Source organism: Bos taurus, chromosome 22 (assembly GCF_002263795.3).
Source record: "Bos taurus isolate L1 Dominette 01449 registration number 42190680 breed Hereford chromosome 22, ARS-UCD2.0, whole genome shotgun sequence".
NCBI lineage: Eukaryota > Metazoa > Chordata > Mammalia > Artiodactyla > Bovidae > Bos > Bos taurus.
This window is the reverse complement of record NC_037349.1, coordinates 4,643,800-4,660,755: the sequence shown is the minus strand read 5'-3', so window position 1 is coordinate 4,660,755 and position 16,956 is coordinate 4,643,800. Positions and strand designations below refer to the sequence as shown.

General features: G+C 38.6%; 1 protein-coding gene across 5 annotated transcripts in view; it reads right to left on the bottom strand.

Moving 5' to 3' along the window:
- Positions 1 to 2,188: 2,188 nt before the first annotated feature.
- Positions 2,189 to 16,956, bottom strand: part of RBMS3 (RNA binding motif single stranded interacting protein 3) — an 802,311-nt gene continuing 787,543 nt past the window's right edge. For all 5 annotated transcript variants that reach the window (XM_010817553.4, XM_010817555.4, XM_010817556.4 and 2 more), the window contains one exon: positions 2,189 to 8,798. In XM_010817553.4, the coding sequence (XP_010815855.1) occupies positions 8,792 to 8,798 (7 nt within the window). In that variant the 3' untranslated portion in view covers positions 2,189 to 8,791. The remainder of the gene's footprint in view (positions 8,799 to 16,956) is intronic.

Here is a 16,956-nt window from a genome sequence, read left to right as displayed (position 1 = left end):
ACACTCAGCCTGGGAAGCCTGATGTAGGGCTCAGAACTTTCGCTCTTTTTGAAAAGCCTCTGCCATGTAATTCTTTTCCAGTTCGTGGATCACCCACCTGGGGGTTATGAGATTTGATTTTATCATGATTGTGCCCCTTCTACTGTCTCACTGCAGTTTCTTCTCTGTCTTTGGACTTGGGGTGTCTTTTCTGGCAGGTTCCAGTGGGGTTTTTGTTGTTGTTGCTGCTGCTGGTTGTTCACTGGTTAGCTGTGATGTTGATGTTTCCATACGAGGTGTGGCCATGTCCTTCTGTTCTGCCATCTTCAGGAGCTACTCTTGTTATGTGTGAAGAGAGCGGTTTCTTGAGATGGAATTTACTCCTTGTGAAGATGTTATGGAGATTGTTGAAATGGCAACATAGGATTTACACTATTATCAGCTGCTACTAGAGTTCCACCCATTTCAGAATGGCATATTCCATCCTTCTTGCTGTCAAAAGTTAAATACCCCCAGATGATTTGAAAAAAGGGCAATGGTAAAATATCTGACTTCTCTGTGAAATGGATGAAGTTGGGAGAGGCAGCAGTGAAGGGTCTGGAAGGTCCATCCTGTGTGTGGATGAGAGAAGATATGATTGCATTCAGACCAGGTAGTCTCTCCATCCACTTTGCATCAAGTCATGGAAGGGTTAAGTGTATTGCTCTCAAAATCTCTTGATCTTATTTCATGCTAAAATGTTGTCATATCATATTCTATGAAATCCTTGTTGATGAGAAGTGTCTACTCTATCTTTGTAACATTAAAATATTTACAGAGTGTCCACGGACTGCATACTGTTCAGTGAAATAGTCAATGAAAAGTCATGCCTATCTATCTGGTAGCTAGGGCTTTTCCTTCCAGAACAAATCACAGAGATGATGGAAATAGAAAGTTATTTCTGGGATAGAAAATGTGAATTGTGACCAAGGTGATTAGAATGAATGTCCAAATACCCTCTTCTATAGAAATCACAGAATCTCAGGCCAAATGAGACAAACTTTTGGAAAAAAACAAAAAAACTAAAAAAGAGTTGCCTTCCATATTGGCATTTCCCAAAGCCTCTGAGGAAGAAAATAACTTAGAACCAAAGGTTAAAATTAAACTGGTTTTACAAAAGCTGTTTACTTGGCTGTGCCAGGTCGCGGTTGTGGCACACAAGACCTTTAGTTTTGGCACATGGCCTCTTAGTTGCGGCATGTGGGATCAAGTTCCCTGACGAGGGATCCAACCCGGGCCCCCTGCACTGGGAGCACGGCGTGCTAGCCACTGGACCACCAGGGAAGTCCCACAGGGGTTGAGAGTTTGATGCTGTTTTTAAAAGCATACTCTAGCCTTTTAAAGATGTAGGTGCGTGGCTGGGTTGCCCACTTTCCAAGCCTCATCTGGAAAATGGAGCCATGGCAGTACTGACCTGAGAGCATGTGGGCGAAGTTGTGTGAACTCAAGTGTGGGGGCCCCTGGCCATTTCTGCAACATGGCGAAGGCTCAGCTTAGGTAGTGGTGGCCTTTGCTATTATAGCCATCCCTCACATTATGCTTCTGTTCCAAATCCAGGATTTGGATTTGGAATCCACTGGAGACCCACACAGCAGTTCCACCAGGTGACTACTTTGTCACAGTGGTAACCTGTAGCTTCCTAGAGGCAGGAGAAAGAACCCGGGGGAGAAGACTGCTCCCTCTGTGTCTAAGGATTTAAACAAAAAGATGGCCTTTTGATAGCTGAGAGAGATTTTCATTATTATTGAAAATAATGCTCCTTTATAAAAAAAAATCCAGAAATAATAAAACTCTGTGAGATTAAGTCTGAGATATATTATTTTTCACTTTACTAATTTTGGACTGCAGCTAAACATTCTCTTTGTCAGTATCCCTTTAAAGAAAGCATTATTGGTAGATGTTGGGCATGTGTTAGAGTTAGAAGCTGATGATCTCTGAATTCTTATGCATAAAAGTGAGAAATAATGTATGAGGTCCCAGGGAGACCTAAGTGGTCCACACCTCCAAAACTCCTAAACAGGCTCCTTTGCATGAGCACAATGGTCCCTCTTCTCTCACATTTTGTTACCAGGGAGGGTTCTTTTTTTGGATAAATTTTGTAGGAAGCCAATTAAATATAGACACTGTTCCTTCCACTAAGTTTGAAGAAAAACACAACAGCCCTGCTTGGTTGATTTTATTTTCATTTTTTATTGAAAGCTTCATCAAAGAAAACAGAAGTTTAAACCTAACATCCACTGATCTACGGAAAGCTCAAGGAACAGGGAAAATGGTAGCTAATTTGACTGTGGTACAGATGAAAAAGTTAAAAATAAAACCAGAAACACTGTTCAATTACAGAATTTTCCATGACAGTCAAAGACAGCAGTACAAAATGCTCTTAAATAAAATTCAGAATTGAGTGATGTTTCAGAAGTTCTATGACATCAGATATGGCCTGAAACAACAGTTTTAAAAGAAGCTGTGTCCCTTTTTCTTCCATTTTAGAAACTGAGTATTTCATAGCAAGTACACTTTTACATATATATTTTTTAAATTAAGACTCCAATTACATTCTTCTTCTTTTTAAATAAATGGAAGCATTAATTCCCAGAATGGAGAAAAGTTTTTCAAGTATCTCTGTGAAATATTTTTCCTGTTTTGAAACATGGAATAACTCCTGTTTCACATATGAAAAAATAACCTATTTCGGGGAGGAGGACAGAGCATCTTTCTTAATAAGATTAGAGGGTTAACAATACAAAGCATAACACTGAAGTTACACTTTGGATACTATTTAAATTTGACTTTTTTTTTTTTTTACAAAATCCAATGGAATTTCAAGGTCATTCAGCCATAATGTGGTAACACAAAGTCAAAAAAATTATAAAACAACGCAAATTTTTGGTCAAAGATTTAAGATGGGGATAAAAGTGCATATTTAACCAAGAGCTATTACTGTATTCCCAAAACTCAATTTTGAGTTGAGCTGTTCTACTGGTTCAAATTTCAGTAGTGAACAAAATCAAAATAGCTTTCATTTGAGGAAAGCCAAATTCTTTGCTATCCTTTTTTCATTTATGTTCTGCAAGCATATAGCCAACTTGCAATTGTTTGCAGTGGATGGGAAAGGGACATTATGGATATTAAAAACTCACAGTATATAATGCACTGACATTCATTTTACCAATGATTTCAAAACTGCTTCAATAAATCAATCCTTAACGAGAAACAAAATAGATGTGAATTTTATTTCCAAATGTTTTTTGTTTTCCATCCTCAGGGTGAAATTCTAATAGAAGGAAAGAGAAGTCCTAATAGTTGAAAAGAGAAGATAAACAAGGTGCACAAAAGTAAATGATTAGCCCTTCAAAAAGTGGGAGCGATTGTGTTTCTGCAGGACTGGGGCTTCAGGGCAGTCACTAACTGGAGGGAATACAGTGGATTGAAAATGTGGACCCAGTGGCCTAGTGGTTCTTCCAGCAACTCCAAGACCCACCTCACCCTGCTCCAGCTTTAGAACTGCCGCATAGACAATGCTATTCTAAACTCATTATTCTCCCTCCCAGAAATAAAAAGACATTAACAAGGAGAAGCTATCCATCTTTTTTTTTTACATGACAGTTAGGATATATGTTGGGGGTAAAAAACCAGAAATCACCAGTCTGGGCTGAGCTTCCCTGCCTTACATCAAAAAAGATTGTTGGGGCCACTCAGGGATTTTGTTCTCAGCTTCTGTACTTTTCCTGAACTCTCTGTATTCCACAAGGGACAGCCATGACCAAGAATACTTGGATTACGGGACCAACTTCATGTTTCAGAATATTTGGTAGGAAATGTTCAGTTTGAGTTAGACTCAGCTGTCTTCCAATGCCATGGTGTCATTTGCAAAACAAATGGATTCATTACTGGAATCTCATTATTAGTCTGTCACGGGAAGGGTGTCAACCCCGTCAGTCCTTTAAATTGGAATGAGGGGCTGTCAGTCCCAGCGAGCTCAGAATTTTGAAGCCTGCCAGTCATGTTTTTCAATTACATGAAAAACAAAATTTCTTTCTTACTCTTTTACTGAGGACAAGGTAATAGAGATCAGGGTTCTATGACATGTTTAGATTTGACTATGAAATATGGTTCCTCCAATGTGCTGCATGTCATTATCTACCTATATAAATAGCCTTTCATTTGATTTCATATCATATAAAAACATTTATCACTGAAACCCACTTAAAAATGTCTCCCTGCTTATCAGCTCATCTTGCAGTGGTTCCTGCACTCAAAGTAAGAATGAGACTGAATTGTCAAGTGTCTTTTCAGTCTCCTACTAAGATTATCATCTGTCTAGAGAGTCCATTGAAACTTTTCCTCAAGCATAAAGAAGACTTCAAAGGTCCTAATAAGATCTCAGCTTTCATTAATGGAAATTTTAGGTCACTGTGAAAGACATAGGGTGTGTGTGTGCACACGCTAAGTCACTGCAGTCATGCTGACTCTGTGTGGTCCTATGGACTGTCGCCTACCAGGCTCCTCTATGAGATTCTCTAGGCAAGAATCCTGGAGTGGGTTGCTGTGCCCTCCTCCAGGGGATCTTCCTAACCCAGGGATCAAACCTGTATCTCTTATGTCTACCTGCAGCGGCAGGCAGGTTCTTTACCACTAGGGCTACCTGGGAAGCCCATATGGGTATAATAGACACCCCAATTATTCAAATAGAGTTAGGAAAACTAAGTACTTTTATTTTCTTATACGTAGATTAAAAATGATTATAAAAGTTTTTTAAGCAGTTAATGGATTCTGTAGGTTCAGCGAACCTCCTGTCCTATCTGGCCTCCTCCTAGGGCTTTCCATCTCCGATATGGGTGCTTTTAACATGTAGTTTTTCATTAAGAGGGGGTAGAAGTGCATCATAGGTGCTGTCAAATGCAGCAGATCTGTTAAGGTCACAGGAGAGTTGATTCAAGTGGTGACGCACGGCACAACATTTGAGGGTTGAAACTACCAGGGGAACAAACTAACCCTGACCAAACCACAGCTGGGTCAAAGGTTTTATTCTTGAGAGAATAGCATGTAACTTGCAGTATTTTGGACACGCCCGTGTTGAAGGCCCGTCTTCCACCCTGCAAGTGTTACCTCTGGTCCCTGATGACTTCAGAAAATGTGGTCATGCGCTGAGGAGTTCCCAGTCACCATGCAGACTGCCTTGACAATACCTCCTCCACATTAAAAGAATACCCGCTTCTCCACTGACCACGGAACCCGAGTTTGGAGGAAATAATGTTTATCCCATTTGGATTATGGTTTTACTTTGCTTACTGACACTTAGGTTAAGTCTTGGCAATTGCAGGTGAGAGGAAAAATTGAAAATCTGAATAAATGCTTGAAGTATAGTGAACCAGAATACTTTAAAAAATGATTGTAGTCCTAAATTGGGTTAAAAGCTCCATAACCTGTACTGTTGATTAAAATGGAATTCTGATGTCAGTGTGTATTGAATGCATGTTTTGGTTTATTTTTCATACAATGTAATGCTGCCTACCTATTGATGTATTTATTTTTTTCCCAGGCTTGATTCTTAAAATTAATTTTTAGGTGATAAATTTTAGAGATGATACATGCAAATTTGAACATGTGCCACTTTTCCTTCTTTTTGATTTAAAATAAGATATGTTATGGCATAATATATATTAAAAAAAACAAACATAAAGCACAGATGGACACCTAAAATGGCAAGTCATTTTCTTTTGCCTGAAGTGGCTTAAAAAATTGAGATTACTGAAATTTTATAGTTGAAAAAAATGTTGCTGAATGTATAAATAAAGCAGTAGTTTTGAATAGAAACAGGAAGTTACCTAGGCACATTCATCAGCCATGTGGTAGCTACCTCTTAGCCTCATTGTTGATTGTGGAAATGAGACTTTCTTAGCATCATATTATGTTTTGATTTATTTTGTTTTACAGAAAACAAAGGAAGTATGTTGATTTCATATTCAAATGAATTATGCCCAGGATAATCCTTATTTATACACAGAGTTCAGAGACTGAAAAAGAGAAGTAAAAAGCACAGCTCCTATACAGGTTTGCTCATCCCCCGTAACTCAGGGGCCCATTTCTCAAAGAGAAAATGCCGTCCTTAAAATACATGAGAAGCTGAAGAATGGAACAAAACAAAAGTTTAGTATTCTCTCTAAAGCATGGAAAACCATAGGGATGGCTATGACCAGGTGGAATTTTTTTGTAGCACATGCTACACTGCCTTGGCTAAATTTTTGCCTCTAATTGGACCACAAAGATATGGAATCACTCTCTAGATAAGAGCTTTCAATTCATGGGATTTTCAAATAAGAGAATTAGGTATATTTTAACACTAGACCTTTGTTTATAGATCAAACAGTATAATGTTGATGAATTTTATGAGTCAAACTCATTATTCATGTTGACCTAGTGGGAATATGATTTACCTTTTAATATGTTAGTTTTTAAATGCCTACCCTGTTCTCTTTTATAGTGCCTCTTCCTTCTGGACTAAGGTTCCTGTCACTTTGTGCAAAGAGTTTCAACTATTGATTCTAATAAGCCATTAGAAAGCCATTCTAGTGCATGGTTCAATTAACAGAGTTCCACTGTCTTTCATTTCAGGTAAAACCGTACAGGTTGAACATAGATTTTATGAGTCAAATATGCAGAAGTGCTTGGTAAGTCAATTTAATTCATTTTAGACAAAGTTTTGCATCATTGTCAATGTAATATATATCTCCTTTGGCTTTAAGAATCGATCAAATCTAATTATTTGGGTTCTTATTCATATAAATCATATAATTTCTTGATTGTCAACTAGCATTAAAAGCTTACCTGAATTCCACTAATAGAATCCTCAGTCTCATTGGTCCTATTTGCCTCAGAGAGTTAAACTGAAATTAAAAAGTCTACCTTGTCTTTCTTCTGGCAATACCAGGATATGAAAATACAATGAAATGAGGCACACACACAAAAGATACCCCTTCCCCAAGTGCAGAGTCAAGGTGGCTATTCACGGTAGATGATGACAAGGACTGAGACGAGAAGACAAAATCTAGAGGCGCGGGAATTTAGAAGCAAGGCTATTGTTAGAAATACCGCACAAGGCCTTTTCAGGAGACCACTCACCACTCAACAGAGCATCACTGAGCTTTTTCAACAAGTGATCTTTCAGACCAGTTCAGGAAGTATCTTGAGTCCAAAATTCACATAATGAAATTTCAACCTGTTAAACAAGTGTGTTAGCTCATTGGTGGCCATCGATACAGACTTCATGATTCAAGAGCACTAGGAAAGAACCAGAAAAGCACATGGAATTTAAAGCCATTTGGCTCTATTGGTTGGAATCCAGAACTCTTGGCGCTAATATTGCTGACCACAGGAACAAGCTTCTACTATCCACAAATGTACATTTAAAATAAAAACAAATTTTTTTTTTTTTTTTGCAGTATGTAAAACACCAGTGGAAGGTAGTTTAAACAAAGAACTGGTCCGGCCATGTAGGTCAAATAAAATTTTAAAAAAGAAAAGAGAGGAAAAGAAAGCAACCTCTATCTTCTGGACTGCAACAGGGTGCCACTTCATCTTTGGTATAAAACAGGCCATCCATAGGCTGAATTTGATCACAACTAGGAAAGACTACAGAAATTGTCAACAATTTCTCTATCTATTGCTTTTTTTGTTGTTTTTTTGTGTTTTTTTTTTCTTTTTTGCACTTTTTGACAATAAGCTCCTATCTACTTAAGTTTTTTTTTTTTAATGCTCTTAAGCTAGATTTTGCAATGTGACAAGCAAAGCTGACTAAAAAGTTTGTAAAGCTCATAAAAAAGACTGCAGATAAAAAGCACTAATGATTTTGCTAGCGATCACGCTTTGGAAATTAAAAAAATCTGCATTCTGCCCCCCAAACACGCATTATTTCTAATGCAGTTGTTTTTAAACCAACATTAATAACTTTACCTTAAAATGTTTTAGCCTTCTAGAACGATTCAACACTTAAGACAAAGTTCATGAGAAGTCCCAGCATTTCCCCAATTCTTGCAGTTGCCATGGTTTCTTTTATCAGCAAATTTTCTTCAAATGAAGAAAAACATTTTCTTTAAAACTGTACAGTTTTTTTTTTCCCACCCTAAAAACTCATAGTCTTAGACTTCTGTACCAGTGAAAACCGGTACAATATTTCAATTCTTTCTTGGTTTTAACAAGACGTTGACAGCTTGCCTCGAGAGCCTTTGACGTCCTTAAAATTAAGGCAATTAAGATTCAAGATAAACCTTACCTAAATATTTCTAAGAAAAAAATAAAAAAAAAAAAAAACCCAACCCACTAGATTTAAACAAGAAGAGAAAAAGAAAGAGTAGCTTAATTACTGAGGAAGACAATTTGTTTCCATTTCTGCTTGCCCACCTCTTGACATCAGATTTCCTGTTTAAAAAAAAAAAAATCTATCTACACCTTCAGATAAATTCTGAATTCAAATGTTCTTCCACGTGAATGTCAACCTTCCATGTTTTGCTTTATTTGTTTGTAGTAGTAGTTGTCCTCTTCTGGGATTGTTTTCTTTAATTAAAAAAATGATGCAAAAATAAACTGTCAGACCACATGAAGGAACCATTTGCACAGCACGTAAAAACATGTTGTTTTCATTGGGTAAAGTAGAAAATTAAAAAAACAAACAAAACAGCATTCCATCGACGCCTGTGCAAAACTGGAAGCCAACTTCTTGTTTAATGAAGTTTCTTCATTCAAGGCAGAGTTTCAGACGGACATTCTTCAGTCTTGTTTATGGTCTGTGAAAACAATGGAGGAGGAGTGGTCATTGCACCAAAGCATTTTGAAATCCCCTTCGGTGACCTTTCCAGTGAGCATTCTTTATTTATTTTTAAAATTTTTTTAAATTTTATTTTATTTAACTTTACAATTTTGTATTGGTTTTGCCATATATCAAAATGAATCTGCCACAGGTATACATCCTGAACCCTCCTCCCTCCTCCCTCCCCATACCATCCCTCTGGGTCGTCCCAGTGCACCAGCCCCAAGCATCCAGTATCGTGCATCGAACCTGGACTGGCGAGCATTCTTTAAAAGCTACCAAGGTCTCTCAATGTAAGAGTCATCAAGGAAGTTGTCAAGACACAGGGGGCTTAGAAGCATGTCAAATTCTGCCATTTTCATACTGATATATATTTGCAGCTTGTTCATATTAAATATCTTGGCTAATAGATCAAGAATATCTCTTAATTGCAAAGTTTCAAATATACAAATATTATCTAGACAGGTAATATTTCCTATGTTCATGGAATGTATTCTTCAATATTTGGCTTAGGTTTTAGCTCCCCAAGAAATCCCTTGAGAAATTCTGTCCTTCCAGAACTCCCATGAAATCCATCACAAACTCAGTCAATAAATCTATGATTCCCTATTATATACCCAGGATACAGAAAAAAATTTTTTAATTGAAGTGTAGTTGATTTACAATGTAGTGTTAATTTCTGCTGTACAGCAAAGTGATTCAGTTACATATAAATGTATACATTTTAAAATATTCTTTCACATTATGGTTTATCTAGGATACTGAATACAGTTCCCTGTGCTATCCAGTAGGAACCTGCTGTGTATCCAATCCCATAAATAAGAGCGTACATCAGCAGCAATGTTTTGTGTGTTATCACACAGAGCTCACCAAGTGTTTCCACATGAGCCGGAGGCTTATTACTGAAGACAGGTAAGAGAGTAGTGAAGCTTTGTTCACGCTCCAGTTTCTTCTCTTCTTCCTTGCTCTTCTATCTCAACAAGGTATTAAAATCTTGAGAGGAGGGACTATATTTTGCTCCTGTGTTTTACTCTGCAGGAGTCTGGGAGACTGATGTGCACATCATGGGCGTTTAAATGGACAGACGCCACTTTGTCAGCCCAGCCCACATGATACTTTCTCCTTCTGCCCCATCTATACGGCAGGGCTGAGCTAACAGTGGGTTGATCTTTACTCTTATCTCTTCCACCCACAGATGAGAATTTGGTTCAAGAACTTCAGGGGTATCTTTTACAAATAAAGATTCTTCAAAACTTTCTTTAGGTCCTGTTTCATGAAACCTTCTTCCCTCAGTGCTCCGTGGGTTCTTCTGATGCCCGGTTGCTTGCTTTCATGAAGAAAGCTCAGGGTTGCTGTGTAAGGGTGTCCGTCCAGGTGTTCTGCCGCACAGGATGCACTGATGCAGGAGAACCTCGGGGCTAATTCCAGCCCACAGTCTGTTCCCCAAGCTGTGTACTCCAGAGCAGGGCTGCATTTGCCCTGAGCATGTGGCCCTTACTCAAATTCACAAAAAGCCCTCTCAATGATGTTTTGAACTAGGTGAGACTTAGCCTGGGATGACCCAGAGGGTTTTCTTTTTCTAGTCTGCCAAAAGCCCTCATATGACCCAGCTGTGGCTCTTAGAAACCTGCCTAACTTGTTCCTAGAATCATGTAAGGAAAGCAACTTGTTGATAGATTATTTCCATTGTTAACCAGAGTTTAAGTCTCTAGAAATACATTTATTTTTCTGTGTTATGAAAGAAAGTGGCATTCCTTTTTAGAATGAAAGCCATCAAAATTGTCAAAATAGCAGTAACAGTAAGGGAAATTTTAGTCATCATCATCCTGGGAACCATGGGAACCATGGAGTATATTTGATCTCTCTACATATACCTTTGCAAAGTATATCCGTATTCCATTTATTTCTAAAACCTGTCTTGTGGGAACCACATTTGGTGTGTGTTTTTGTGTTTGCTTTTAGGTCTATTCTTTGTTCCCATTTCCGTCTTCCACCCTGGTATTACTGTGCATTGAGCAGAAAATGCCTAATACGGCAAGAATCTGCCTCAGACTGTTCAGGGAATGCTTTCAGTCAGTGGGCTGTGTGACACGGAGCCCCTCACTGCAGGCATGTCAGGTGGGCTAGTCTCCACGCATCCGTGTGTATGAGTGAGGCTGCAGCTACCTTCCTTCTTTGTTATTGGAGGATGATTGCTTTACAATGTTATGTTAGTTTCTGCTGTACAAAAAAAGTGAATCAGCTATATGTGTACATACATCCCCTCCCTTCCGGCCTCCCTCCCACTACCGCCATCCCACCCCTCTAGGTCATCACAGAGCCCCGAGCTGAGCACCCTGTGCTGCACAGCACTTCCCACCAGCCAGCTATTTTATACACTGTAGTGTGTATATCGGAGAAGGCGATGGCACCCCACTCCAGGACTCTTGCCTGGAAAATCCCATGGACGGAGGAGCCTGGTAGGCTGCAGTCCATGGGGTTGCTAAAAGTCGGACACGACTGAGCGACTTCACTTTCACTTTTCACTTTCATGCATTGGAGAAGGAAATGGCAACCCACACCAGTGTTCTTGCCTGGAGAATCCCAGGGACGGGGGAGCCTGGTGGGCTGCCGTCTATGGGGTCGCACAGAGTCGGACACGACTGAAGTGACTTAGCAGCAGCAGTGTGTATATATCAGTGCTACTCTCTCAATTCGTCTTACTCTCTCCTTCCTTTCCCCACTGTCTACAAATCCATTATCTTCATCTTCGTCTCTATTTCTGCCCCACAAATAGGTTCATCGATACTGTTTTTCTAGATTCCATGCATCCATGCTAAATCACTTCAGTTGTGTCTAATTCTGTGTGACCCTACAGACTGTAGTCTGCCAGGGTTATCCTCTGTCCATGGGATTCTTCAGGCAAGAAAACTGAACTGGGTTACCAAGCCCTCCTCCAGGGGATCTTCCTGACCCAGGGATTGAACCCGCATTTCCTGCATTGAAGGCAGATGCTTTACCACTGAGTCACAGGGGAAGCACCTCTAGATTCCATATATACATGTTCAGTTTAGTCCCTCAGTCGTGTCTGACTCTTTGCAAACCCCATGGGCTGCAGCATGCCAGGCTTCCCTGTCCATCACCAACTCTTGGAGCTTGCTTAAACTCATGTCCATCGAGTTAGTGATGCCATCCAATCATCTCATCCTCTGTTGTCCCCTTCTCCTGCCTTCAATCTTTCCCAGAATCAGGGTCTTTTCCAATGAGTCAATTCTTCACATCAGGTGGCCAAAGTATTGGAGCTTCAACATCAGTTCTTCCAATGAATATTCAGGACTGATTTCCTTTAGGATTGACTGGTTTGATCTCCTTGCAGTCCAAGGGACTGTCAAGAGTCTTCTACATATACACATTAATATACGATATCCTTTTCTTCCTGACTTACTTCACTCTGTATGAGACTCTAGGTTCATCCACGTCAGTACAACTGACTCAATTTTGTTCCTCTTTATGATTAATATTCTATTGTATATATGTATCATAATCCTCTTTATCCATTCATGGACATCTAGGTTGCTTCTGTGTCTTGGCTATTGTAAATAGTGCTGCAATGAATATTGGGGGTGTGTGTATCTTTTTGAGTTATGGTTTTCTCTGGGTATATGCTCAGGAGTGGGATTGTTGGGTCATATTGGAGCTACTTTCAAGTTTTATAACCTTACACAAGTGTTTCCAATAGCCTCCTCCCATCACTTGCTTCATCCTTCAAGTGGTCTTGTTGCTACATGAAAACAAATGAGAAGAAATAAATGGTTGTACTTTACATCTTCATGGTGTCTTGCTGAAGTCGGAATGGAAGACTATTTAATAGTCTATTGCTATTTAATAGAACTAAATTCACTCCTGGGCTTCCCTGGTAGCTCAGCTGGTAAAGAATCTGCCTGCGATGCACTTTCGCTTTCCTGGAGATGGAGTGGAGAGCATGGTCAGAAGTGGTGCTGAGAGAAACACTGCTCTAACAGAAGTGCAATGCTTGTTTAATTGTAGCTCTCTTCAGAGCTATTAATACATAATGGACATGACCCCCTACAGGGCCAGATAGATACTTACTTCCTGAAAGATTGCAGTATGTTCTGGTCTCCTTTGGAATGCTTTAAAAAATTATTAAAAAACTGTAAGAGAATTTTTTTGTCAGTACAATTATTTTGATACTATTGTAAAAGATCACATGTTTTCAAAAACATTTTTTTTTTCCTATTGATGCCTTTCTTTGTTGATAACCTAACTGTATGTTTAGTTTACCTAAGGGTAATCAGGTAGTGGGAGAATAGTGTGTGGTCTTCTCCACACTCTGGATCACAGAATTCGTCTTTTCACATGAAAATCTGTGAAGTTATTCTGTCAGGGATGATGTTGGTGAATATGGGATGATTAAATCATTTTAAGGCTTCTAGCCTAGAAGTCTACAATTCTAAGATGGTGATTTACTACTTTTTACTACTTTTTAATGTATTCACTCTGCTTTTGGCGGGGAGTGGGGGGTGGGGAAGATGGAAGATGGGAGCATTCAGACTGACTCAGTGATCTTAAAATGTGGTCAGTCTCCCTACCTTCACACTGACCTTAGAGGGCTTCTATCTCAACCCTAGTGTTGCTAGGGCTTTGTAATTTTTCAAGTCTTCTCTAAAAGAACTGTCATAACGCCAGTTGTCTATACATGGTCAGTATATTAATCAGCAAATTATATGCCCTTGATTACTATCCACACATGTCTGTTAAGTTTGTGATTAATGATACATTTTATTTGTATTTTCATAATGCTCTCAGTCACACAAACTCCTCTTTTTACGGTACAACTCATTTTAATTTTAAAATAGTCTCACTATCCGACTTAAATGTTCTTCTTGCTCCTGATCAAAGCCTTAACATTTTGGAAGCTTTCTGTTTTTTTTATGAATGCCAGTGCGTGACATAAGCATTATGTAAACATGCACTTTCACACTTCATTAGGACAGGGAAGGTAGACAGGAGTGAATTTGTGCTGTACTGTGCTTAGTAGCTCAGTCATGTCTGATTCTTTGCAACCCCATGGACTGTAGCCTGCCAGCCTCCTCTGTCCATGGGATTCTCAGGCATGAATACTGGAATGGGTAGCCATTCCCTTCTCCAAGGGATCTTCCTGACCCAGGGATCAAACCCACATCTCTTAACGTCTCCTGCATTGTTAGGTGGGTGCTTTACAGTCTGAGTTACCAGAAGCCCACACCCCAAATCCAGGGAAGGGTGGTCAGTCTTCCCTCAGCGATGCAGACCTGCCTTATACTTTCTGGAGGGCACTGATGTAATCTCTCACTTTAAAGATTTAAGGGAGGCCCCTTGAGTAAAAATTGGTAAATGGAAAAGATGGAATTTTAAGGACTTCTGATTTTGTATATTAGAATATAGCTTTGCTTGCAGACTCATACTTTTCAAGTCCTAGTTTTTTAAAGCCATTTTCTAAGTACACAAAGAAAAACTGGGAATAAACTGAGCAGAAACTGGAATTTCCAAAGAACATCCAAAGTAAAGCACAGGTATCATTTTCCTGGTTTGGGTAAAGAGTAACCAGCCTCTTGCATTACTATCCCCTTTGAACAATAGGAGAGGAAAAAAAAAGAAAAGACAACAAAATAGGAGGTAATTTATTTAGCTTGAAAAGTGGAATTTGGAATATTAAAATTTTCTGACCCATGATTCCAAATATAACCTTTTTGTTCATATACACATTATTAACATTTCTCAAACTTTTGTCCTATAACCTTCTGTTGTGTTGTCTGTAGTTTTTTTTTTTTTTTTTTACTTTTTATTGGAGTATAGTTGATTTATACTTGTTAGTTTCAGGTGTACAACAAAGTGAATCAGTTACAATAAATATACCCACTCTTTTTTAGGTTCTTTTCCCATATACACCATTAGAGAGTACTGAGTAGAGTTCCCTGTGCTATACAGTAGGTCCTTATTAATGATCTTATCTGTAATAGTGTGCATATGTTGATCCCAGTCCCCCGATTTATCCCTCCTCCTCTAACCCGCTTGTAACCATAGGTTTGTTTTCCACATCTGTAACTCTATTTCTATTTTGTAAATAAGTTAGTTTGTACCATTTTTAAGATTCCACAAATGAGCGATATCATAAAATATTTGTCTTTCTCATTCTGACTTTACTCAGTAAGACAATCTCTAGGTCCATGCATGCAGCTGCAAAAGGATGTATTTCACTCGTGTTATGGCTGAGTAATATTCTGTTGTCTATATGAACCACATCTCCTTTATCCTCTTTTCTGTCGATGAATGTTGAGGTCACGTTGATGTCTTGGCTATTGTAAATAGTGCAGCAATGAATATCGGGTTGCTTGTTTCTTTTTGAAATATGCTCTTTGCAAGACATATGCCCATAAGTGGGATTCCGGATCATATGGCAACTTTTAGTTTCTTTTGACGAACCTCTGTACTATGTTCATAGTAGTTGTACCAATTTACATTCCCACCAACAGTGTAAGAGCGTTCCCTTTTCTCCATAACCTCTCCAGCAATTGTTTGTCGTTTTTTGATGATGGTCTTTCTGATTAGTGGGAGGTGATATCTCATTGTAGTTTTGATTCACATTTTTCTGGTAGTTGGTGATGTTAAGTATATTTTCATGTGCTTTCTACCATCTGTATATCTTTCCTGAAGAAATTTTATTTTTCAGATCTTCTACCCATTTTTTGATTGGTTTGTTTGCTTTTTTGATCTTGAGCTCCATGAGGTGTTTGTATATTTTGGAGATTAACCCCTTGTTAGCTGCTTCATTTGGAAAGATTTTCTCCCATTCTATGGGTTATCTTTTCATTTTGCTTATGGTTTACTTTGATATGCAAAAGCTTTTAAGTTTAATTAATTATTTTAAAATTATTTTTGTTTATAATTTCATTATTCTAGGAGGTCTATTAAAAAAAGATATTGCTGAAATATATGTCAGAGAGTGTTCGTCCTGTTTTCCTCTAAGAGTTTCATACTATCTAGCCTTACATTTAGGTCTTAATCTACTTTTAGTATAGAGAGTGTAGTTATTTCATTCTTTTACATGTAATTGCCCAGTTTTCTCAGCACCAGTTACTGAAGAGACCGTCTTTTCTCAATTGTGTGTTCTTGCCTCCTTTGTCACAGATTAGTTGACCATAGGTATGTGGATTTATCTCGACTTGCTCTCCTGTTCCATTGATCTATATTTCTAGTTTTGCACCACTACCATACTATTTTGATGACTGTAGCTTTATAGTGTAGTCTGAAGTCAGGGAGACTATTTCTTCTGGCTCTGTTTTTCTTCTTCAATATTGCCTTGACTCTTTGGGTCTTTTGTGTCTTCATTCAAATTTTGACTTTTTTGTTGTTGTTCTGTTTCTCTGAAAAAATGCCCTAGGTATTGCATGGAATCTATAGATTGTTTTGAGTGAGTAGTATAACCATTTCACAATATTGATTCTTTCAATCCAAGAATATAGTATATATTTTCATCTGTGTCATCTTTGATTTCTTTCAGCAGCATCTTACAGTTTTATGAGAATAGGTCATTTGCTTCATTAGGTAGGTTTATTTCTAGGTATTTTTTGATGTGGTGGTAAATGGGATTGCTCTCTTAATTTCTCTTTTTGACATTTCATGTTGGTATATATGTATACAGGAGATTTCTGTGTATTTATTTTGTAACCTGCCACTTTGCCAAATTCATTGATGGGTTCTAGAAGTTTTCTAATAACATCTTTAGGATCTTCTGTGTATCAGTCAGTTCAGTTCAGTCACTCAGTCGTGTCTGACTCTTTGCAACCCCATGGACCACAGCATGGCAGGCCTCCTTGTCTATCACCAACTTCCAGAGTTTACCCAAACTCATGTCCGTCGAGTCGGTGATGCCATCCAACCATCTCATCCTCTGTTGTCCCCTTCTTCTCCTGCCCTCAATCTTTCCCCGGCATCAGGGTCTTTTCAAATGAGTCAGTTCTTTGCATCAGGTGGCCAAAGTATTGGAGTTTCAGCTTCAACAGCAGTCCTTCCAATGAACATTCAGGACTGATCTCCTTTAGAATAGACTAGTTGGATCTCCCTGCCATCCAGGGGACTCTCAAGAGTCTTCTTCA